Source organism: Phascolarctos cinereus, unplaced genomic scaffold (genome assembly GCF_003287225.1).
Source record: "Phascolarctos cinereus isolate Bilbo 61053 unplaced genomic scaffold, phaCin_HiC Scaffold_726;HRSCAF=1367, whole genome shotgun sequence".
Classification (NCBI taxonomy): Eukaryota; Metazoa; Chordata; class Mammalia; order Diprotodontia; family Phascolarctidae; genus Phascolarctos; species Phascolarctos cinereus.
Window position 1 is genome coordinate 307,655,601 of NW_027556098.1, and position 23,385 is coordinate 307,678,985.

At 39.0% G+C, this 23,385-nt stretch overlaps 1 protein-coding gene across 2 annotated transcripts; it reads left to right on the forward strand.

Annotated features, from left to right (window-relative positions):
- Positions 1-237: 237 nt before the first annotated feature.
- Positions 238-10,294, forward strand: RBM7 (RNA binding motif protein 7). Of its 2 annotated transcripts, XM_020989728.2 has the most exons (5): positions 238-437; positions 1,754-1,916; positions 3,131-3,233; positions 7,645-7,744; positions 8,786-10,294. In XM_020989728.2, the coding sequence occupies exons 1-5, from the start codon at positions 342-344 to the stop codon at positions 9,152-9,154; spliced, it is 831 nt and encodes a 276-aa protein (XP_020845387.2). In that variant the 5' UTR covers positions 238-341; the 3' UTR covers positions 9,155-10,294. The 2 variants fall into 2 exon arrangements, with proteins under 2 accessions (XP_020845387.2, XP_078012987.1); XM_078156861.1 differs by lacking the exons at positions 1,754-1,916; positions 3,131-3,233 and having other exon boundaries at positions 354-437.
- The last annotated feature ends 13,091 nt before the right edge of the window (positions 10,295-23,385 follow it).

Here is a 23,385-nt window from a genome sequence, read left to right on the forward strand (position 1 = left end):
AAGAGCTGGGCCATCTTGTAATTACGGTGTTACCGGGGAAGGGGCTTGGTCGCGTTGCGTCGCCCTCTCGGCCGCCCGCCTGCTCTCGGCTCCAGGCAGCCTCGCTAGGCCTCTGTAACCGACCACGTTGCCATGGTTCCTCGAGAATCTCCCGTAAGGGAAAGGTTCGAATAGGGAGCATGCGCACTCGCATCCGGACGTACATCGATGTGAGTCGGAGACAGGGGGCGTGGTCTTTGTCGGAGCGGGAGGGGGAAAGTCGGAGGAACAACTTTCCGGGCGTGCGCAGTCCACCCGGCGACGGCGATTCTGTCGTAGCAGTGGGGCCTGCGGCTGCGGAGATGGGCGCCGCTACTGCTGAAGCGGATCGGACTCTCTTTGTGGGTAACCTCGACATTAAAGTGACGGAGGAGCTGCTCTTCGAGCTTTTCCACCAGGTAAGGGGCTGGGATCAGCTCTCTTCCCCAGCTCTTTCGGTTTCCCCGCCCCTCGCCCGCGAAGGCCTCAGCCCTGCGGTCTTGGCTGGCGCCGCCTTCGCGCGTGCGTACTGGAGGCTTTTTGGCCCGAGGTTGGGGGTGGGGTTGGGGTGTCTTGGCCTGGAGCCAGAATGAAGTCTGGCCTTTGATTTCTAAGGGGTGAGAGCAGCTTCCTAGAGAGTGAAGTCTTGGGAATTGTGCTAGGTGTCAAGGGGATGGCTAGGCTAGGCCGAGAGCCGCTGTTTTAAGGAGCTAGACGGACCACGAACTTTGATCCAAGCGGAGAAGGCCCTGACCCTCCGGGGTTTTTGGTCTTTGACCACCTGTTAACTACTAAGATTGGACCTTTTAAAAGTTTCCTCGTTCGGTGGCTGCTTCACTTCTCACTTAGTTTGCTGGCAGCTCGGAAGAGGCGCGTGGTGGAGCGGGGAAGAGAGCACTGGACATGAAGTCCTGGGAGGCCTAGGTTTGGATTTTAACTGAAGTGCTTGTTAAGCCCTAATTGTGGGCAGTTCTTCTAACCTTAGTTTCCTCATCCGCAATGGGGGTAATAATATGAGTGGTTGTGAGGAAGGGGTTTTAAGGTGGCCACATAGATGCAGGTTTTATTACACCTAGCCAAAATCCTTTTCCGATAATGGGAAGTAACAATCTATGCCTGTTAATAAAAGTTTGGACTATGAGGTACAAGCGTAGAAATTTTATTTTGAAATCACATCACTTAATGCTTCCTCTGGAAACTTATTATTATGCTTTGCATTCCAAGGCTCATTAACTTAAAGAAGGCGTATTGGAAGTATCTAGAGTCTATTACCTTCATTTTTACAGATGAGGAAACAGGCCCTGAGAGGTTGTGATCTAAGAGGTTAAGTCACACACAGGTAGTAAGCAGCCGAGCTGGGATTCAAATCCAGGTCCTCTGACTAGGAATCCAGTATTTCTTCCACTACACTGCTTTGAGGTACTGGATATTTAAACCCTTCTAGAGGCAAACTGTACTTTCCACTAGGAACACTAAGTGGAGTAAACTATAATGGGTTTTCTGTGTGAGCCCTTCCAAATTAATTAGGTTTCGTTGTAGTAATAATCATGAGTTCTCCCCTCAGTTGAAATGCATGTACTATATATTTTTGAAGCCCTACTAGAAATGGTTACTTGCATTTTATTCCATTTTTAAAATTTACTTTATTTTTGTTCTTTACAACAGAAACATTTTTCAGAAGTTGCTTCATTTAACTTTAACTTTATTTTATTTTATTATATTTTTTTATTTGCAGGCAGGTCCTGTAATAAAAGTTAAAATTCCAAAGGATAAAGATGGTAAACCAAAGCAGTTTGCATTTGTGAATTTCAAACATGAAGAATCTGTTCCTTATGGAATGAATCTACTTAATGGAATAAAACTTTTTGGAAGGCCCATCAAAATTCAGTTCAGATCAGGTATCTGTTAAATTTTAAAGAATTTATTTTTAGGCAGAACAAAAAAAAATTCATCTCAACTTTACAGTAGTGAAATTTAGAATTCCTGAGTAATGAGGGACAGTGACAGCACCGATGATTAATATTATCTGTAATCCTAAAAACTCAATTTAGTCTTTTTCTTTAATAATGTTCTTAAAGATTAGAATTTCCATTCAGCTAAGAATGCAAATGAACAAAGAAGTGTCAAAAATACTTTAATAGTGAACCCTTGACTGATATTTCTAATAACCCACTCCTATGGATAGTCCTTCCAAACCTTACTCTTGTCCTGAGTGGCCATCCTGTGATGATGAGCTGCTTCTGCACATCTAGGTTAGATTATATAGGCATGTAGAATTCCTCCAATCCAGACATAAGATAGCCCCTACCTGTATTTGAACCCTTTCCATTTTATAGCTTTCACTGAAGTCTTAGAACTGGAAGGGACATCAGACAGCATCTAGTCTAACTCTCATTTTTTGGATGAGGGAACAGACTCCTGGCAAAGTTTTTATGTTCATTTCTAATCCATGATGAGACATTAGACTTAGGGCTTCAATGAAGACAATGATGATATCTATATTGATTTGTGTGCTCTTTTCCTTTTATTCTTGAGTCAATGCAAAGCTTTAAATGTATTCTCTTGGAACTGCTTTTTCATATTGTTCATTTTTCTTTGTAAGTTGCTCATTTAGGCCACTCAAATTTCATGTTGGTATTTTGCATGCTATTTTTTCTACCAGCTGGTGTAGGAAAACATAAATACTGCTTTTATTAAGAAATCTAGATTTTTAAAAAAATTCTCTTAACTTTAAGTGATTGCATGTCTTTTCTTTGTAAGGAAAGAATCATCTTCAGGAAATTACTCTTTCTGGGCTTTGTTTCTTTCCACAATTTATTTTTACAAATTATAATTGCTGGAGCTAGTAAGGATGAACTTTTAGCTAATTGTTCTTATGTCTGCTTTGGCAATTGGAATATTGCAGTTTGATAGCATCTTTACCCACTGGGTATTAGTATTATGTGTAACATTTTGTTTTGTTAACCTGTTTCTTACTCTGATGAAACAGTAGAGTAGAATTTTGAAATGCAAATTATTTCTAGTTTCTTAGATATTAAGGTTATACCAACTTAACTTTTTGAAGTTGGATGACCTTGGAAAAAAAAACAAATTTCAAATATGTTTTCTTCAGGAAGTAGTCATGCTTCTCAGGAGGTTAGTTCATCATATTCCCAGCATAATCTTGGGAATGCAAGTCCATCTAGCATACCACAGTCCACTTCAGCTTCCAGCAGGTAAGAACTACCAGTTCTGGTTAATAAAATTGGTTTTCTGTTTTTTGTTTTGGCCCTCCTCCCCTCCCCCCAAAAACTTTTTTCAGTAACCATCACATGATTAACATTAGATTGTAATAGTGGTAACTAGGTCTTACTCATCTTAGTATCTTTCTTACTACCTAGCATAGTTTCTTATACAGAGAAGATAAATGTCTGTTGAATAAATGATAAATAGGTTTAACTTAGGGAATATTGGGCTTATTAGAATATTGTTCTTAGAATCCATACTGTGAGACTGCCATATAATTAGGTCTGTTCGGTATTTAAGGAATTAAATATCCTTGGGTGGCATCTATGATATGAATCAAACATTTAGTGCCAAATTAAGTTTTATATTAAATTGTATTATACTGAAGCTTAAGTGTAATAAAGATTGAAGTTCTAGTAGCACCTTATATTTATAAAGTTTCTTAAGGTTTGCAAAACACTGTGTGTACTATCACACTGCAACAATTATCAGTCAGCCAGCATTTATTCTGTATCTACTATGTAATAGATGGTGGGGATATGAAGAAAGGGAAAGTCTCTGAGAAGCTTGCATAAATATATGAGGGAACTTTGGGAGGGAAGACCCTAGAAATTAGGGGTACACCAGGAAATGCTTCATGTAGAAGGGTGGGACTTAGGCTGAATATGGATGAAAGTAAGTTTTAAGAAGTATAGAAAAGGAGAGGATGAATGGAGGCAACCCAGGAATTCAGGAAGTGGTTAGCACATATGCACAGAGAAGAGAGAATTATGTAGGAGGAACTACAAAAAGGTCGGTTTGGCTCCTGCACTAAGCAGAGAAAGGGACATTAAGGATATGTAGGTTGGTACCAGGTTATGATAACTTCCAAATAAAGGAGTTTACAATTTATTTTAGAGGCTATAGGAAACCACTAGGATTTATCATAGACGTGAGTGGCATTTTCAGAGCAACACTTGAGGAAAATCACTGTGACAGCTTGGAGGATGAATTGGAGAAGGGAGAGATTTGAGGTAGGGAGACTATGTAGGCTATTGCAGTGGTCCATGCAAGAAGAGGTGATAAGAGTCTGAACTACAGTGGTGGCCTTGTGAATAGAGAGAAGGGTTGGGATAGAATTGGCAAGGTTTTGGCAGCTGATTGCATGTGTGGAGTTAGGAATAAAGAATAATGCTGAAGTTGTGAAGCAGGGTTAATTCTATAATAAAACCAAATTAGGTATTTATTTTTAAGTTACAAAGTTTTTCAAGTAATATTACAAAAAGTTAAAAATATCTAAAAAGCTTAGGACTAGAAGAATAATGTTGTTCCCTACTAGAAATAGAGAAGTTTGGAAGAGGGGTAGGCTTGGGGAAAAAGATGGTGATTCATGATGAGTTTGAGGTGCCTATAGATATCCAGTTGACAATATCCAATCGACATTTGGTGATGTGAGAATGAAGCTCAATAGGGAGCCTAAGCCTTGATCTATATAGATCTGGGAATCATCTGCATAGAGATGATAGGACACTAATTGAGAGAGTGAAGAGAAAGAAAAGGGCCCAGAACAGAACTTTAGTTAGAGGTATGAAATGGAAGATAATCTAGCAAAGGAGGTGGAGAAGAAGGGGTCAGACAGGAGGAAAACCAAGGGAGAACAGTGTCAAAAAAACCCAGAGAAGAGAGAATATCCAAAAGAAGAGAGGGTCAGCAGTGTTAAATGCTGCAGAGAGGTGAAGTATAAGGACTGAGAAAAAGCCTTCAGATTTTGCAGTTAAGAGATCATTGGTTTGCTGGTTTATGCTTATTTGTTTTTCTTGACTGTGCTTATTTGTTATAACTTTTTTTTCTTTCTTGGTTTTTGTTGAAGGGGCTGGGAGATTGACAGGGTGTGGCATTTGTAATGGTAAAGAGGGCTATTGAAACATTTCTAAAAGTACATAGAAAGTAACAGAAGAACTGTTTTGAAAGTATTATGTGGAATAATGGACTTTTTTTAAGGAAGCAGGTGGTACAAAATGGAGATTCACAGTTTTGAATAGAATATTTTGTGTTTATGGAAAGGCTGTTTTTTGTGTTTAAGTTCATAATAAAATATAAGAACTCTGGGGGGGTCAGGTCTAGGGATTTGGGTTGTAGATATGGTAAGTGCATGGTCTATGCCCTCCATTCTTAATAATAACAATGATAATGATCTAGCATTGTACATATAGCACTATAAGCTTTATAGGGATCTCATTTTTATCCTCATGACAACCCGGGGAGGTAGGTGCTATTATTATCCTCATTTTATAGATGAGGAAACTGAAGGAAACAGAGCTCAAGTGACTTGCCTGGTGTCATACAGCTAGTAAATGAAGTGGGATCTGAACCAATGGCCTCCTGACTCCATGTCCATTGCTGTGTCCACTATACTACCTAGCTGCCTACTGGAGCATAAGGCAAGGTCCAGTATCGAGAGGTTTGGGGGAAGAAGAGGAGACTAGATTTAGAGTTGGAAGGGACCTGAGAAGATGTCTAGTCCATACCACACCTCCTCCACCCTTATTTTATAGATGGGGAAATTGAGTCACAGAACAGTTAAGTCAGAGGGTCACAGCTAGTAAGTGTCTAAGGAGGGATTTAGCTTCCATCCAAGTCCAATGCCATCTCTACTAGTCTGTGCTGAAGAGACAGAATAGTCTCTAAGAAGAGCATGATAGAGATTCAATTAGTGAGGATTGAAAGTATTGCCTTGCTGCAGTGAGGGCCCAGTTGAAATTAGGTGACATAAATTTGTAGTGGATCTGGTAAGTTTGGTTGCTTGACTTCCTTTCTTAAGCTCGCTTTTGCAGCTCCTGAGTAGGAGGTGAGTGTCAGGAATAATTCAGGTTTGGGGTTGGCTAGGTATGAGTGATGATTAGACGAGAGGGGGCAAGAAAGTTGGATTGGTTAACTGTAGAGTCTATATTTCAAAGTGAGTAAAATGAAGTCATCAGGCGTGATGGCGTAAGAAAGTGTGGAAGGGCATAGGGATTAGAGAACCTAGGGAAGACACAGAATACATTCAAAAGGGGTAAAAAAGTATAGGGAGAGATGGGAAGGTAGGAAGTTGTGATCAGAAAAGAATTTCAGAGTTTTTTTAATATGAAGTGAAACACTTCTAGGTCTGATGGTGAGAACAAGGATAAGACTTTGAGGTGGAAGGGAGGAGTTGAAGAAATTGAGGAATTTGAAGGTTAGGGTGTTTGAATGAACATTAACATGTATGTCAGATTCCTTTAGTTTAAAAGCAAGAATTGGCACAGAGAGGAAGATTTGTGAACCAGGTACTAAATCTAAAGAAAGGAGGGAGAATGACCTGTAGGGTTCTGTAGAGAACAACCATCAGGACCTGAATTGGGTGATACATTTGGGTAGGGTGAACGTCAGAGGAAGAGAGGTTGCTGAATGATGATGGCAAATGGATAGTCTAAAAATGGCAGCAGGAACCAAGTTATATTCAGACTCCTAAAAGAGCTGTGTCTAGAGGTGATATGAGAGAAGGTCTAGTCATTTCTAGAGAGGGTGAATAGAGTTGTAGTGTCATCCATAGGAAACCAGGTTTCCGAATTCCAGAGGAGCATAAAAGAAAGAGGTCTAGAATGGAGAGAGGTTTGCTAATTCTGGATCACGGATTCTAGTGACAGTGACAGGAGTAAGCTGAACAGCACTGGGCCATGGGTGAGAGGATTGGGGAGTTTGGGAATTAGATAATGGGAGGTAGGGATTGGGGAGGGGGATAGTTTACTTTTGGGCAGTGGGTAATTGGGAAATGAACAAATGGTGGAAGTTTGTTAGCCATAGGGTTTCAGACTGAACAGAGGAGTGATGAGTGGGAATAGTTCCATGCTGGAGATGGCAGGTGAGTGTAACATTCATGGTCTCCACTCTACATTGGAGTCTTGGCAGGTCAGAGGTCCCATGTGCCCCGCTTGTAAGTAAGCACTGGTTTAGTTATTTTCTCTGATTTTTATTGGGTGGTTCAGAAGGGTGTTTTAGAAAGTTGGTTGATATGTTTGGTGACATCAGCTGTTTAAATTTTTAACCTACCCTAGCCCTTGAATTAATTGTAATTTATATATTGAAGTTATGCACTGCACGTAGCAAGAGGGACAACCATTGGACAGCCCATATAAAGTTGTAAACATACTGTCAAGAAATCTGAAAGGCCTGAAGCATGGTGGGTGAACAAACATCTCCCCCTTTTATGAGAAGAAATAGGAGTCACACAAAATGAAAAGAAATGGATAAGTTATAATCTGTGTCATTGGTGGGAGATCCCATTGAGATCACAGATCACCTGACAGAGGAAGTTTGGAAATAATGGGTTAGAGCTTCAAGAATCAAAGTCCTGTGTATATTGCTCCTTTGTATATAATGATGAATTCTTTTTTGGAGTAGATACGAAAGGAATATGGATAACTTGACATCTGGATATAATTCTGCACAAATGCTACAGAGGTCTTTCTCATCTCCAGATAATCTTCAAAGACAGGCTGTGGTAGGCTGTTTTTATAATCTGAATTTTGTTAATCCACAAACTGGTTGTAGTTTAAATGTTGATAAAAAGTTTTATCATGAGTTATTGTATTCATGTGTTTTCTCAAGTTGGAGAGTTAAAACTTTTTTAGTTAGATTTCATAAATTTAATTTGACATTTAGTTAAATCAATACACACACATAGACATACATATACATATATACATACACATATTTTAGGGTTTAAGAGCAGAATTGTATTTTCTGTTTGTTAACATAATTAACTATAACTCATAGCAACTTAGGCTTCTGTGCCACTTACTTCTTACATTTCTGTTTTTCTTAATAGTATTACCATTCTCTGTCACCTAGTTTGAAACCTTAGATTCCTCCTTTCTTCTTTTATGTACCTTGCCTTCTATATCTAACCATTTATCATATTCTGTCAATTTTTCCCTTCAAAATTCCTACAAAATTCTTGTATCTATTCCTTCGGTTTTGGCTTTTATTGCCTTACACCTGCTATATTGCAGTAGTATCATAACTTATGATAAAATCAATCCATCTTGCTTATTATTGACATTATCTTAAAGCACAGTTTATAGTGCCTTTACCTGTAGTCTATAGTCTTGCCTCCTTGTCTTGGCATTGTCTGCTTTACAATCTGTCCCCAATCTAAGACAAGTACACAAATATGATGCTCAGTGACAGTTCCTTCCTCAGTGAGAAGTAATCTTTTTGTTCTGTGCCTATTTTTTACACTTAGACTACTCAATTTTATATTGTATCATATTGATATACATGTCTTAATTCCCCTTTGAGGCTTTATAAGCTCCTTTTGGGCAGGTTCTTTCTTAGTTATCCTTTTATTTTTGTCAATGCCTTGTATATAATTGGCACTAAAACACTGATTAAATGGCTTATTTCAATTAGGACCATAACCTAAAAATCTCTTTTGGCAGATATTTTGTATGGGCTTTCTTCTTCCATTGTGATGAATGATTTATCATATCTTTTAATTTTTTTTATTTAATCTTTTTCTTTAAAATTTTTGTCCCCTCAGATGAACAACGTTCTGTGGCAGCAGCAGGGATCATTCAGTGGGAAGTTTGTGCCTCAGCACTTGGATCAGCCTAATTTTACACCCTCAGGGCAGCAGCATGGTCATTCATTTAACCTTTCTTCAAGCTCCCAGTGGTGCCAGGATACACCAATGTCACAGAGAAAAACCAGGCAGAACTCCCATCCCTACCAGTCAGATAGGCTGTATAGCCGTGAGCAGCGTTATGGGGATCATGGATCTGACCATCATTATAGAGGGAACAGAGATGATTCCTACTATGAAGATAGGATCCATGATGGTTGGAGCCATGACTATGATAGCAGAAGAGAAAACAGTAGGGATGGAAAATGGCGCCCATCTCGGCACTAAGTATTGAGATGAACTTAAAAAAAAAAAAAACAGGGTCAGATTAGACCCTTTTGGCTACGTTGATGTGGAAATGACTTCTTTGAAAAACTGTAGAAAACAGCTCTGAAAGTTGTTACATTTCCTTTTTAAAAACTTTTAACTTACCTGCAGTATAATACAGAGAGAAAAAAATGGTGGTTCCAGTTTTATTATATTAACAGCCTTTCACCTCAGGGTTTTATGAAGAGGAAAGGTTTTTTTGCAGAAAACAAAGTGCCACAACTCCTAATCATTGTAGTAAGTTTAGGAAAAGGGGTGGATTGTAAAGTTTGGTTGTATTATAAAGAAAATATTTTAATTATTTGTAACTTTTTGTAGTGTAACACAGTTGTCTTGGTAGTAAATCCTATTTTGGTGTGTGTGTGTAGTAGAATATACATCAAAGTTGATAGTCCAAAATGGCTATCTGTATTTTGTTATTAAACTGGAAAATACTACTTTTCAATGATCCATTTTACTGAAAATAGTATTCAGGCAGATATCCTTGTAAAATTTGGGGATAAATCATATTGGTTTACCTTTTGATAGAACTTAAATGAGTTCTGTAAAGTTTGTTTGAGTTTATCTGCATTGAATCGCACTGTATATTCATACATGTACATCAGTAGATTTATTCTAAAAATTAAGAATTTTCATGAAATCATGTTTGATGTGACTAAAAAATTACTCAGGAAGTATTAAATCTCTTCAAGGGTATTTTTTTTTAACATTTAAAAGACCCTAATGATACTCATGTATACCCCCTTTTTTTCCCCCAGGAAGTTTTATCAGGGCATAAGACAAAGTGGTTATACATTTTATTGAAATATGCTTTTGAGAGTGAGGAAGGATCTCCCAGCCCTGCCTTCTCTGCCTGAGTCACTTCACTGTTTTTTCATTTTTAACGTCTTTAAGTGCTCAGTGGATATGTAGGGGTGGTTTTTGTTTGTTTTTTGTTTTTTGTTATGGGAACTGTACTTTGCTTGTCTGTTTGATAAGCACTTGAGAGAACTTAGTCTTAAAAGTCATCAGATTTTAAAATCTTGTTTAATGAGAAGTTTTTAGATGCCAGAATTATACTGTTTCCATTTACATAAGAAATAAACTTTTTGTAAAATCACATTTCTTCAAAAGTTTGGACCATTTTTGTTTACACAAGAACTGAGCCATTTCTTTCATGTGGTTTTTTTTTTGTTATAAGACCTTTGCCAGGAAAGAGTTTTGTTATCTTGCCACTGAATTCAAAAAATTGCACATGAAAAATTAGGCCTGCCACTTTATTTCAGTTGCATACAGCAGTTAGTTGAAAGTTAAAGTTAATAATTTTAACTTAATGTCTATTAGATACGCCCTGAAATAAATCTCATATACTTTTTTATACTTGGCTATTATTTAATCAATAATTCCATCACTGTATACTAATTAAAAGATTATTTCTACTCTCTAGGAGTTTAAGTGCAATGATTTTACTTTTCCAAATTTTCATATCATATAAAGCACTTTGTAAAACTTAATATGCCAGCTATTATTATCTGTATTATGGAAAAATTTGGACCACATGTGTCTACACATATATGTAGGAATACACACACATATAAACAATATATAAATGCATATAAAGTACATAAATAAAAACTATAGGTATTATTCCCATTTTACAGATGATAGGCTCAGAAGTTAAGTGACTTGCTAATGTACAGCTAGTAATTTTTGGTGTCTGGATTTGAGCCCAGGTCTCCTGACTCCCAGTGCAGTGCTCTTTCCACTATGCCAACTGATGGCTCTGATAGGTGAGTTTTTGTCTTATCTGGCCTGGAGCCAGTCCCCACTTCACTTCTGGCCATCATCTTCATTAGCTGCCCACTTCCCAGTGCAATGTTGGATTCAGCCCCTGGGTCTTCCAGCTCTTATAAATGAGTTATCACCTTTATCTTGCTAGGAATGAGGCCTCCGTGCCACTTCTCAGCAACTATCTCCACCCCCTATATTCCTGCTTTTCAGCTTCCCTTTATATGTTGTCTTCCTCCATTAAGTGTAATCTCTTTGAGGTCAAAGACTACCTTTGCTTGCTTGTATTGTATCCCAAGTATATCAAACAGTACCTGGTACATAGTGCTTAATAAATATTTTTATGCCTTTAATTATGTAGTCTATGCCTTTAATTATGCAGTCTATGAAAATTTTTTTTGACTGCTGCATCATATTGTCTTATTTGAGCCTGTAGTGCACTAAAATCTATAGGTCTCTCAAAAACTAGTGCTTCGCCACAGTCCTGCACTATCTTGCACTGTTCTACATTTGGGTAGCTGATTTTTTTTGACCCAAATGTAAGATCCTACATTTAACTTGATAGGATTTTATCTCAGATTCAGATATTTTTTTAACCTGTTGAAGTGTTTTTGGATCATAACCCTGCAAATATAATAAGTATGTCATCTATGTCAAGTCATTGATAAAAATGTAGCAGCGCAGGACTGAAGGTATCTTTTTCTCTTCCCATTCCTGAAATCCCCAGTCACCCTAGTACTATTCCCCATTATCACTAGAGTAATGGTTTTCAAACTGGTTTTAGGACCACTTCATATTCTTAAAAGTTATTGAGGACCACCCAAAGAGTTTTTGTTTCTATGGTTTATATCCATATTTACTGTATTGGAAATTAAAATGGTTTAGTATTGTTTTGAATATAGTTTTAGTCCCTGGAAATGTATGCAGCACCACCCCTCTCTGTCCCCCCCTTCACCCCTGCCATCCTTTTGGGAACTGCTACAATAGAACAAGAAAGGAATCAGAGAACAGCAGATTCAGCAAGCCAGAAGCTGTCTACAGCTTAGGATTTTCTTCTTTGCTACTTTAGATTTTTTTTTAAACGCTGAATTTTTCCTTAGACAAAAAGAGTTTTTGAGCTGCTTTATCTTCTCTGATAGGAGGGAACGCCACAATCACCCAATCTTTTTCCATCTAATCAGGAAGTAAAATAGAAATCTTCTTTGATCATTCTTCTTAGTAATGACCTTCAGACTTCATATAGCACTTTATTTTATATACCTCTAATACACATTATGTGTTCAAACACTACATTAAAATGTGAATTTTTAATGTATGATCAACCACACCTTGCCTGATGCTTTTTTTGTGATAGTAAATAGAGATTGAGCTTGGAGTGCTGGACCTGGATTCAAATTCACCCCTGACACTAACTTGTGGGCAGGTTACCTAACCTCTCTGAGTCTTGGATGAGTCTCTGATACATTATTATTGTTCTCACATCTATGACATCACAGACCTTTGAGGATCTACTAGTCTAAGCTTCCTGAAAGCAAGGACCATGTGCATTTAAAATTTGGTCTCTTTTTAGTATCCAGCTCAGAACTCCACATAACATAGGTATTTGATCACTGCCACCCCTAGAGCCATAGGCTTGTCCTGGCTCCTTTCCAACATTTTGCATGGAGTAAGTAGTAGTAGAAGTTCAAACTTGGGTGTCAGACTAAGACTTCTGATATCCCTTCATAGTCTGATGTAGAGCTATTCCAAGCTTAGGTTTGTTGCCAGTCATGTATATATAATAACATGGAAAGAAATTTGGAAGCCAAAATTGAGGTGGAAGATGATGCCTTGCTATAGCTCTACTTTTTTTGTTTTTTGTTCCCTCCCCCCCATTTAAATGGTAGAACTACAGGATCCCTGACTTAGGCATTCCTGGACTGTTTTTTGAAAGTGCCCCTAAAGTGATCTTGAAGGGTTGAATATTGGCAGTCAGGAATCGATGGGAGGAAAACCCCAAGTCAGATAGAAAACTGAGGCAGAAAAATTACTTCAGGTGAGTGAGGAGGAGGACCTACATGATGTCTTAGCTCAGCTGCTTAGCTGGCTGTTGTGTATTCCAGAAGAGCTTGGCCCGGAACATAAGACTTTGCTTCTACAAAGAGCAGCCACACAGAGCTGATCTTTGACACTGATAGGCTCCTCTCTTTCTAGGGATAAAAGGACTGGGTTTTTCCATACTTGGAAGTTGTTCTTGCTGTTTGTCCTTCGTTCTTGAAGAGGAGGGCCGTGTGGCAAAGAATTGGAAATTGAGGGGATGCCCATCAATTGGGGAATGGCTGAGCAAGTTGTGGTATATGAATGTAATGTAATACTACTGTGCTATAAGAAATGATGAACAGGCAGACTTCAGAAAACCTGGAAAGACTTATATGGTCTGATGCTGAGTGAGGTGAGCAGAACCAAGAGGACTTTGTACACAATAACAGCCACGTTATGCAATGACTAAGATGGTTAAACAACTCTTCTCAGCATTACGAGGATCTAAGACATCTCCAGAGCCCTCGGGATGGAAAATGCTGTTCACATTCAAAGAAAGAACTATGGAAGTCGAATCACTGTCACTTATTTTTACCTCCTGTTGAGTTTTGTTTCATCTTTCTGATGGTTCCTCCTATTGGTTTTAATTTTTACTTGCAACTTCACTAATGTGAAAATATGTTTAATGGGTACGTAAATGTAAAGCCTATATCAAATTGTGCGCCATCTTGGGGAGGGTGGGGGGGAGGAAGGGGGAGAAAAAATTTCAACTCAAAAGCATATGGGAGTGCTTGTTGATAAGTCAAAATAAATTAATAAAAAAAAATGAAAAAAAAAAGAGGAGGACCATGGCATCAAGGCTTACAAGCGGATTGGGTTTAAATGAGGGAGGGCTGTGCAAAGTCAGCAGCCTCACTTTGTCCTCCAGAGATAATCTGGGACTAGAGGCAAGGTGTAGATAAGGATGACTGAAGATGGCCCCAGATGCAGTGGGGGAGCTTGACTTTTCCAATGACCAGGTCTTTCCCACGTCTCAGTTTAACTGAGGCAAAGCCCTTTCAGTGATTCAGGCTAGGTTAAAAATAAGACAAAGAGGGGGCAGTTAGGTGGCACAGTGGATAGTGCACCGGCCCTGAAGTCAGGAGGACCTGAGTTCAAATGCAGCCTCAGACCAAACACTTGACACTTACTAGCTGTGCGACCTTGGGCAAGTCACTTAACACCAATTGCCTAAAAAAAAAGAAAAGAAAAGAAATGATACAAAGATAGGCCTCCTCTATCTAGTAAAAAAAAAAAAAAACAACCAACCCAAAAAACCAAAATCAATCTGGAAGAGGAAGACTCTCAGGGTTTCTGGCCAAAAACTGAAACAGTTGCTATTTACATTCACTCTGAGCTATATGGGCCCAAACGATGACCAGGTGGGGCTTGGTCTTTGACCTATTGTTGGCCAGTCAGTGAGAGCCCGAGTAATTTGGTCTGGCTATGAAAATGACAGGGTTATCTCATTGAAAGAGCTAAAATCTAATAAACCTTTATGCTCTCAGGCAAAAAAGCTGGTGACTGAGGCCATTCCTTTTAGAGAATAGCCCCTCACCTAAACTCTAGCTGAAACCTAGAAGCTTGTTGCAGAGAGAAGCTTCCTAACCATATATCTAGCAGATTGCTGCCTAGCAGAGGGTCCACCAAAGGTTTGCCTGGCCCATGACACTATGCTCTGGAGGGAAGCAGGTCCAGTGGGAGCAGCAAGATGACATCACTAGAAAACATTGAAAGGGTGAGTTGCCTTTCCATACTTTTGCCTTGGTCATGAATTATCTGTATGTGCCCCTCCACATGCATGTCCTGTCTTCCAGGTTATTTCCCTAGGAGTATCCCCTCTTCTCACTGATGATGTGGGTACTTGTGGGAAAGGGCTCTGACTTTGTGAGGGAAATATTTTGTTACTTTTATTACAATGCCATTTCACTGAATTCCTTTTAATTTGAGCTGATTAAATCAGTAGTAAGCTTCTGCTGATTCTTCCCTTTTCATCATCTCTCCCATCCAAGAGATCATCCAGCATCTGGGAAGCAGCATGGTGCAGTGGACAGAACGTTGGACTTGGAGTTAAGCAGACCTCCTTGGACAGCTGAATGACCCCGGGCAAGTCAGCTAAACTCTCCTTCTCAGGGTCCTTCTCTGTAAAATGAGGGAGTTGGGCCTGATCATCTCTCAGGTCTCTTCCAGCTCCAAACCTATGGTGCCATAAGATCTGGACTTGAATACCACCACCCAGGCTTGTTTTGTACCTGTGGTCAATTCATGTGGTAGCAGGTATAGGTTTTATGGGAAAGAGAAAACTGAAACTGTGTCATCTAGGCATAGTCCAGCTGACAGAACTGGAGGGAGTGGGGCTTAGTCGGCAGAAGAAAACATTTAGCAAGGACAAGATTAGCGTTCTCAAATTTTTGTAAGGTTTCCATGTGGATGAGGGATTAAATAACCTAATATTACTTGGCCCCAGAAGGCAAATATTTAGGACCAGTAGGCAGGAGTTAGAAAGAAAACTGCCTAATAAGAGCTGTCTCAGAGAATAGGTTGCCTCCCCAGAATGTGAATTCTTCATCAGAAGAGGTCTTCAAACAGAAGCTGCATGATTGTTTATTTGGGATGTGGAGAGGCTATGGGGGGAAAACCTTATAAGCAAACACATCTAATTAATAAATTAGAACTATGAATAAAAGACCCCTAAAGAAAAAATATCTCTGCCCATCAAACAAGAGAAACTGTTCAGAAACATTTGAGCAAGTCTATCTATCTATCTAGGTGATGCAGTGGATAGACCACTGGGCCTGGAGTTGGGAAGACCTGAATTCAAATGCAGCCTCAGACACTTACTAGTTGTGTGACCCTGGGCAAGTCACTTATCCCTTTTTGCCTCAACTTCCTCATCTGTCAAATGAGCTGGAGAAGGAAATGGCAAATCATTCCAGTATCTTTGCCAAAAAAACGCCAAATGGGGTTATAAAGAATTGAACACAATAGAAATGACTGAACAACAAATTTCTCTGTCTACCTATCTTTGTTTCTCTCTATCAACCTCTTTATCTTCTGCCTGTGTGCCTATCTATATATGTATCTGTCTCTTTGTATCTATCGATCTGTCTGTCTATCTTTCTATCTATCTAATCTTCCAGAAGTAATTGTATGGCCTGTTAAAAGTGTACAAAGTCAGACCTCTTTTTCTGTGCTTATGAAACATTTTACTTTCGCATAAATGTGGCTAAGGAAAGCATTAAGGGAAAAAAACCTCCTTGATATGTTTATGTCTGATTGCTTTCTTCCATATCATCTTCCTATTAGAATTTACATTTATTGCTATTTTGGGAATAGAAGAGAATGAGAGTAAGGGAAGTCTAAAACGTCTCCAAGGCGTAATTCCCTGATGATTAATAATCAAGAAAAGTGCTCTCCAAGGTTAAGCACTGTTATCTTAACTGTTTGTTTTTTTCAAACAGGAAGCAGAGCTGGACAATTAGTAGTGGAGCCTGATTGACAGGAGGCCAGTTTTTATTCGGAACAAATGAAATCATTTCTGAACAATGAAATAGTTTCTCCAAGGCATTCTGAAGTAGCAAATGGAAGGTGGGCTTTGAAGTGAGGATGATGGAGGTTTAAGGTTTGCTGTAGTCTAATACTAGTTGTATAACCAAGGGCATGGCACTTCATCTTTCACAGTACCACAGGCAATTTTCTAGGACTGTAAATGACAGATGCAGCTGTGTGGCACAGTGGATAGAGCACTGGGCTTGGAATCAGGAAGATTCTTCTTCATGAATTCAAATTAGGCCTCAGACATGTCCTAGCTGTGGGACCCTGGGCCAGTCACTTAACCCTGTTTGTCTCCGCTTCCTCATCTATAAAATGAGCTGGAGAAGCAAACGGCAAACCACTTCAGTGTCTTTGCCAAGAAAATCCCCAAATGGGGTTATGAAGAGTAGGACACAACTAAAATGACTGAACAACAACAACAAATAAATGATAGGCGAATTGTTGATCTGCCTCAGTTACTTACTGGCAATGATGACTAACATTTATATGACACTTTTATGTTTGCAAAGCACTTTATTTGTGGTATCTCGGTTGATCCTCATAACAACCCTACAAGGTAAGTATTATCACCATTTTAGATAGGGGGAAACTGAAGCAGACCGGGGTTAAGTGACTTGACCAGGGTCAAGTAAGTGTCTGAGGCAAGATTTGAACTCATCTGTCTAACTATGGATCCATCAGAATATCTAGTGTCACCTACCCAAAAATGTCATTAAAATGAAATAATTATGTGTATAGTTGTGTCTTTGGCAGTGTTATTTGGAAGTGGAAACAGATTTCTGGTGGTAGTCGAATGACTGAACAAATTGTTGAATATTCATATAATGGAATATTATAGAGCCGTTTACAAGGCAAAAATGGAGACTATAAATGGATGTCAAAAGAAAAGAGAAAAGGGAGAATAGGACACACATTACACCATAATTTACTGCCTCAAAATGGTGATCTGTATGTCCTGGGAACACCATAGTTGTATTTAAACATAGCATGTGCAAATCTTTTTTAAAATTATTGTAAAATAACAACAGGTAATTTAAGACAAAATGGAGGGGTCTTTGAGTGCAGTTTTCTTTTTTGTTTTCTTTTGTAAATAGCATTTTATTTGAGGGCAGTTTTCATAGTGAAGCCTTATTGTGTGTTTGTATAGACAGACATGCAAACATATGTACAGTGTTGTTATAAAGTTCTTATTGTAACTTTAAACTTTGATAACTTTAGATGTACACAGGAAAGAAGTATACTGTAAATGGCATATAAAAGCTTATATGTTAAAATTTCAAAGCAATAGAGTTTTTTTAACCTTTATAACTGCTGTCATTTGTTACACATTTTTCAAGCTGATCTTTAATTACACATGTGAATTGGATTTGTAAAAAGAAAAAACCCCAAGTTAACAACACTGATACATAAAAAATTTTATGAACTTACCTCTTATGTACCATGTACAACATTCTGTCACATCTAGTTATTAAAATGTAAAGGATTTTATAATTACCCTGTATATTGGCAAGAGGACATGACTTCTGCCCACATCAAGAAGAACTGGCAGAGAAGATGTCTTCTCACTGTGATAATTCTCTCTGAGGTAAAAGGGGTCTGCATATCTTAATGCTGTCACAAGACATGGCAATAGTTGAACAAGATTCCTTTTCCTCAAAGACTTCTAAGAAGAGGGAGGCAAGTTACAGCCTCTGCTGAAGGAGGTATCTGGGAGATAGGGTGGGTAGGAGCAGGGTGTGAGGCATTGGCTGTCTGGCTAGATCCTTGAGGATTTTTGACTAAGGCAGGCTCCCCAGGAATTATGGCACTAGTGGGATTATGCAGATGAGTGGGGGAAATGGGCATACACTAGTTGAGTCACCAAGGGAATGCCAGAGGGCCACAGCAAAATACTAATGTGGTTTTCACCAAAGAAATATCAACTTCATCCACATGATAGGAACTTCCTGATTAATGTCAGATTGTTCTTTCTGATAAACTTGGGTCTCAATCCCATTTGTCATTATATATTTTATAATAAATACATTTATGTTCAAAATGTTTTTTGGTTGCCTTATTTGTTGGTAGGGACATGACTAGAACACAGTGGAAGCCAGCTAAATTTAGATGTTACTAACTGGGTAGTGGCAAAACAAGATGCCACACTCAGCACTTAGATGTGATCTCTGAATGATTAGGGTGTTTCCTCCACTGATGTAGACTGCAATCCACCCATGCTTTTCTATCAGTTGTCCACAGTGGTTCCATATGATGTGCTAGAGGCCTTCCTTGCTTTCTTCTGACACTGAGAGGATCATTCTGCTGCCTCACTGTCATCCCTTCCTCTTGTCATATGATCATCGCATCTTTTCCTCACATGTAATTCCTTGATGAGGAGGTCCCTTATTTCTTTTGTCCTTAATCCTTAAAAAAAAAAAAAAACAACTCACAAAATCCTATCATTCAATTTTCCTCCTAGACATCACATCCTATATTTCTTCCTTTCAAACATCTTGAAAAAGCATCTACAGGGGAGCCAAGATGGTGGAGTAAGTAATAAGTCGCTCCTACCATCCCTTATTAACCTCTGAAAGCTCAGAAAATATCGCCCCAGAAAAAACCCTGAACAGCTGAACCAGAAGAAGGACAAGGTGCAGCAGTCCCATAGCCCAGGTAGCTTGAGGGATTAATGGGAAAATCCCCTCTTGCCCTGGGAGAAGAGGAACAGTACAGAATGGGAGGTGTCCCAGCAAGCTAGTGGAAACCCCTACCTCAGCATACCAGGGGGAGATCTTGAACCCCAAGTGGTGGAGCAGGCAAATACTAACACCAGGACCTCTGAGTGCCTCAGTATAGGCAGGGGAACCAGTGGAAACTGGCTTGGAAAATCACCATGTGCCTCAGCATTCTGCATCAGTCAAGTCTCCCAGTGCCTCAGCAAAACTCTGGGCAGTGCTCCAAGGGGGAAAGTCCCAGGTGGAGAAACATCCTGCAGCAGCAAAACATCCATCCCAAAGGAGCTGAAGAAAGTGAAAGGAGGGAAAGGAAAGGCCTGGGTGACCAGGCAACCTTCAAGGGCCAGACTACCCAATCCTACTCCTAGAGTTCCAGTGTTACTGATTCCAGCCCAACACCAGGTAAGCTGCCAAAACCCTACAGCCTCCAACTGCCAGCAGTTGAGGCCCCAGCACACAAAGGCAGTGACCAGGCCCCAGGCTCCCAGCACAAGAAGCTTGGGTCAGTGCCCCCTACTCCCCACCAGGAGAGCTCAATTTTTTTTAAAGGCCAGGAAATAAGCAAACACCATGAGCAAAAAGAAACGTATAATAGATTCTTATTATGGGAACAGTGAAGATCAAGGCAGAAATTCAGAAGAGGACAACATTATCAACAAACCCACATCTGGAACCTCAAAAGGGAATATGAACTGGTCTGAAGCCCAAAAAGCCTTCTTGGAAGAGCTCAAGAAGGTTTTTAAAAGTGAAAGAAGAGAGGTAGAAAAAAAAAATTGAGAAAAGAAATGAGAGGTATGCAAGAGAGAGTCAATAGCATGGAAAAGGAAGGACAGAAATTAACTATAGAAAACAAGTCCTTAAAAAATACAACTGGCCAAATGGAAAAAAAAAAGTACACTGAAGAAAACAGCTTAAAAAACAGAATTGGCCAAATGGAAAAGGAGGCACAAAAACTCACTGAGAAGTCCCTAAAAAGTAAAATGGGCCAAATGGAAAAGGAGGCAGAAAATCTAATAGAAGAAAACAATTTGTTAAAAATTAGAATTGGGCAAGTGGAAGCTAATGAGTATGAGAGAGCGAGAATCAGTCAAACAGAAACAAAAGAATGAAAAAATAGATGAAAACATAAAATACCTCATTGGTAAAACAGCTGACCTGGAAAACAGATCCAGGAGAGACAGTTTAAAAATTATTGGTCTAGCTGAAAACCATGATGAAAAAAAGAACCTGGAGAGCATCTTTCAGAAATCATCAAGGAAAATTGCCCTGAAGTCCTAAAACAAGAGGGTAAAATAGTCATAGAAAAAAATCCACTGATCCCCTCCTGAAAGAGATCCCAAATTGAAAATGTGAAGGAATATAGTAGCCAAATTCCAAAATTACCAGGTCAAAGAGAAAATATTGCAAGCAGCCAGAAAGAAACGATTTAAAATGGAACCTCAGTCAGGATTACACAGGACCTTGCAGCTTCTACATTAAAAGATCATAGTGTGTGGAATACAATATTCCGTAAGGCAAAGGAGCTTGATGAGCGTAATCTTTCAGGGGAGGAGATGGACCTTTAAGAACAAGTTGTGGTATATGAATGTAATGGAATACTATTGTACTATAAGAAATGATGAGCGGGCAGACTTCAGAAAAACCTGGAAAGATTTGTATGGACTGATGCTGAGTGAAATGAGCAGAACCAGGAGAATGTTGTTTACTGTAACAGCCACGTTGTGCGATGACTAACGTTGATGGACTTAGCTCTTCTCAGCAATGCAAGGATCTAAGACATCTCCAAAGGTCTCATGATGGAAAATGCTATCCACATCCAAAGATAGAACTATGGGGTTTGAATGCAGATCGAACCATACTATTTTGCTATTTTTTCTTCTGTTTTGTTTTCTTTTTCTTGTAGTTCTTCCTATTGGTTCTAATTCTTCCTTACAATATGAATAATGTGAAAATATGTTTAATAGGAATGTATATGTATAGCCTATATCAGATTGTGCACCGTTGCAGAGAGGGAGGTAGGGAGGGAGGGGGAGAAAAAGTTAAAGTTCAAAAGCTTGTGGAAGTGATTGTTGATAAATCAAAATAAATTAATTAATAAAAAAAAAGAAAAAGCATCTACATTTGTTGCCACTTTGTGCCCTCTTAGTCTTCTATACCCTCTGCAGTCTAGCTTCTGACCTCATGACTCAACTGAAACTGTTCTTTCCACAATTACTAATGATCTCTTAATTATCAAAGCTGATGACTTATACTAAATCCTCTTCTTTTTGATACCATTTACCTCTCTTTCCTTCTAGATACGTTCTCTGGTTCTATCAGTCCTAACAGAGTGGACCAATTGGCAAGGGAAGAATATCATTAGACTATATATTGGGAATTTTTCCTATGAACAGTAAGCCAGCCAAAAGGGGAAGTTATAGCACAGTGTCTGGAGTTCTACCTTAGGCCAACATGTATTGTTTTACAAGCCAGGGAGGAAATGCCAGGATTAGACTCTCACCCACAGTTACTCAGCCCCTTCCCAAGTTAAGGCTTAAGAATTTAAGGGGTTCCCCAAAAGAGGGCAAGTAAAAGGTAACCAATGTACAAATGGATTGCCTATGAGACAGTAACTCACTCTTGCACAAAGAAAAATGTTAAAGACAGAATTACAGTGCACTTAACAAAATTATTATAACAGCGCTGGGAAACATCTAACTATAGTGTTGTGTGTTGGTCCAACTCAGGCCAGTTCCTTGATAGTTTAGGTTCAATCCTGAAACAAAATGAGACACCCATAGGTCATTCAACAGTTAAGAAAAGATTATGTTAGAAAGAGAAGTTGGCAGGAGGAGGATATTGAACAAGGATAACCATTGATAACCGCGAGAGTTGATTCAGTTGAGTGAAGCTCTTGTCTGATCCACCAGCCTGACAGGAGATCCTCCAGCTCTCCCTACTTCCTTGCATTCCAGTGATGAGGAAAGTGAAGTTCACAGTTTGAGCCCTTAGTGCCCTCAGCCAACCAAGTTTTGAGGAATGTTTTAATGACTTTTAAGGAAAAAGCAGTCTAATATGCATGGAGGGAGGGGTTAAGGGTTAGCACATTGTTTCTACCATAGTGGTCAGCAAAGTACCTCCCCATGAGCCAAACTATATCCCCATGGCCTGTGTTTTTTACAGCCTAAGAGCTAATTTTTTTTTAACATTTTAAAGTGGTTGGGAAAAAATAAAAAGAAGCATAATATTTTATGACAAATAAAGATTATATGAAATTTAAATCTGTGTCCATAAATAGTTGTATTGGAACCCATCCACACTCATTCATTTACATATATCTAAGACTGCTTTCACACCACAACAGCAGAATTGAAAAGTTGTGACATAGACCTTATGTGGATCTCTCATCAGTTCATCCTGCTACTTGGCACACTACAAACTGCAGTGATAAAGTCATAATGTGACAGCCTTTCAAGTAAGTGCATGCCGCCTGGACTGCTGGTGCCATGTGTGTTGCTATAGTGTGTATATATTTTAAAATTACTACAGCACACCTACTGCGTCAAAACAAGAAGAAAAAATAGACTTTGAATGTTGTACTTCTAAGGCACAGTGAAGATCATTTTGTTACCAAATTAGATGGCAAAGCATTGTGTTTATTACGCAAGGACACTCCAGTTATGCTAAAAGAATACGAGTTTCATCTACATCACTACACTAAGCACTCATCGCAATATTCCCAATGCACAGGACATCAACAGTCAGAAAAATCATAACATTTAAAATGGACTATCATCACATCAGAATTTCTTGACAAAAATAAAAAATAAAACGAGGCTGGAACTTATCCAAATGTCTCATTTGTTGACCAAGCGAGGAAAGGCATTGGTGGTGGTGAATTAATTAAGTGACATTTGATTGTAGCAGCCAAATAAATATGTCCAGAGAAAACTAGTTTAAGATTATTAGCTTTTCAGTTCAATTAAAACCCTGTGCTTGTGATAGCTGTATTTGGCAGTACCTATCTGTGTGAGAAGACATTTTCACAGATGAAAGATGGAAAATCTCATTACAGATCAGTATGAAGAGATGAACATTTGCTGTTGACTTTGATGAAAA

Coding starts and splice junctions, on each gene's coding strand:
- RBM7 (XM_020989728.2), top strand. CDS start 342: ATGGGCGCCGCTACTGCTGAAGCGGATCGGACTCTCTTTGTGGGTAAC. Junction 3,234..7,644: donor TCCACTTCAGCTTCCAGCAG/GTAAGAACTACC, acceptor TTTTTGGAGTAG/ATACGAAAGGAATATGGATA. Junction 7,745..8,785: donor ATCTTCAAAGACAGGCTGTG/GTAGGCTGTTTT, acceptor TTGTCCCCTCAG/ATGAACAACGTTCTGTGGCA.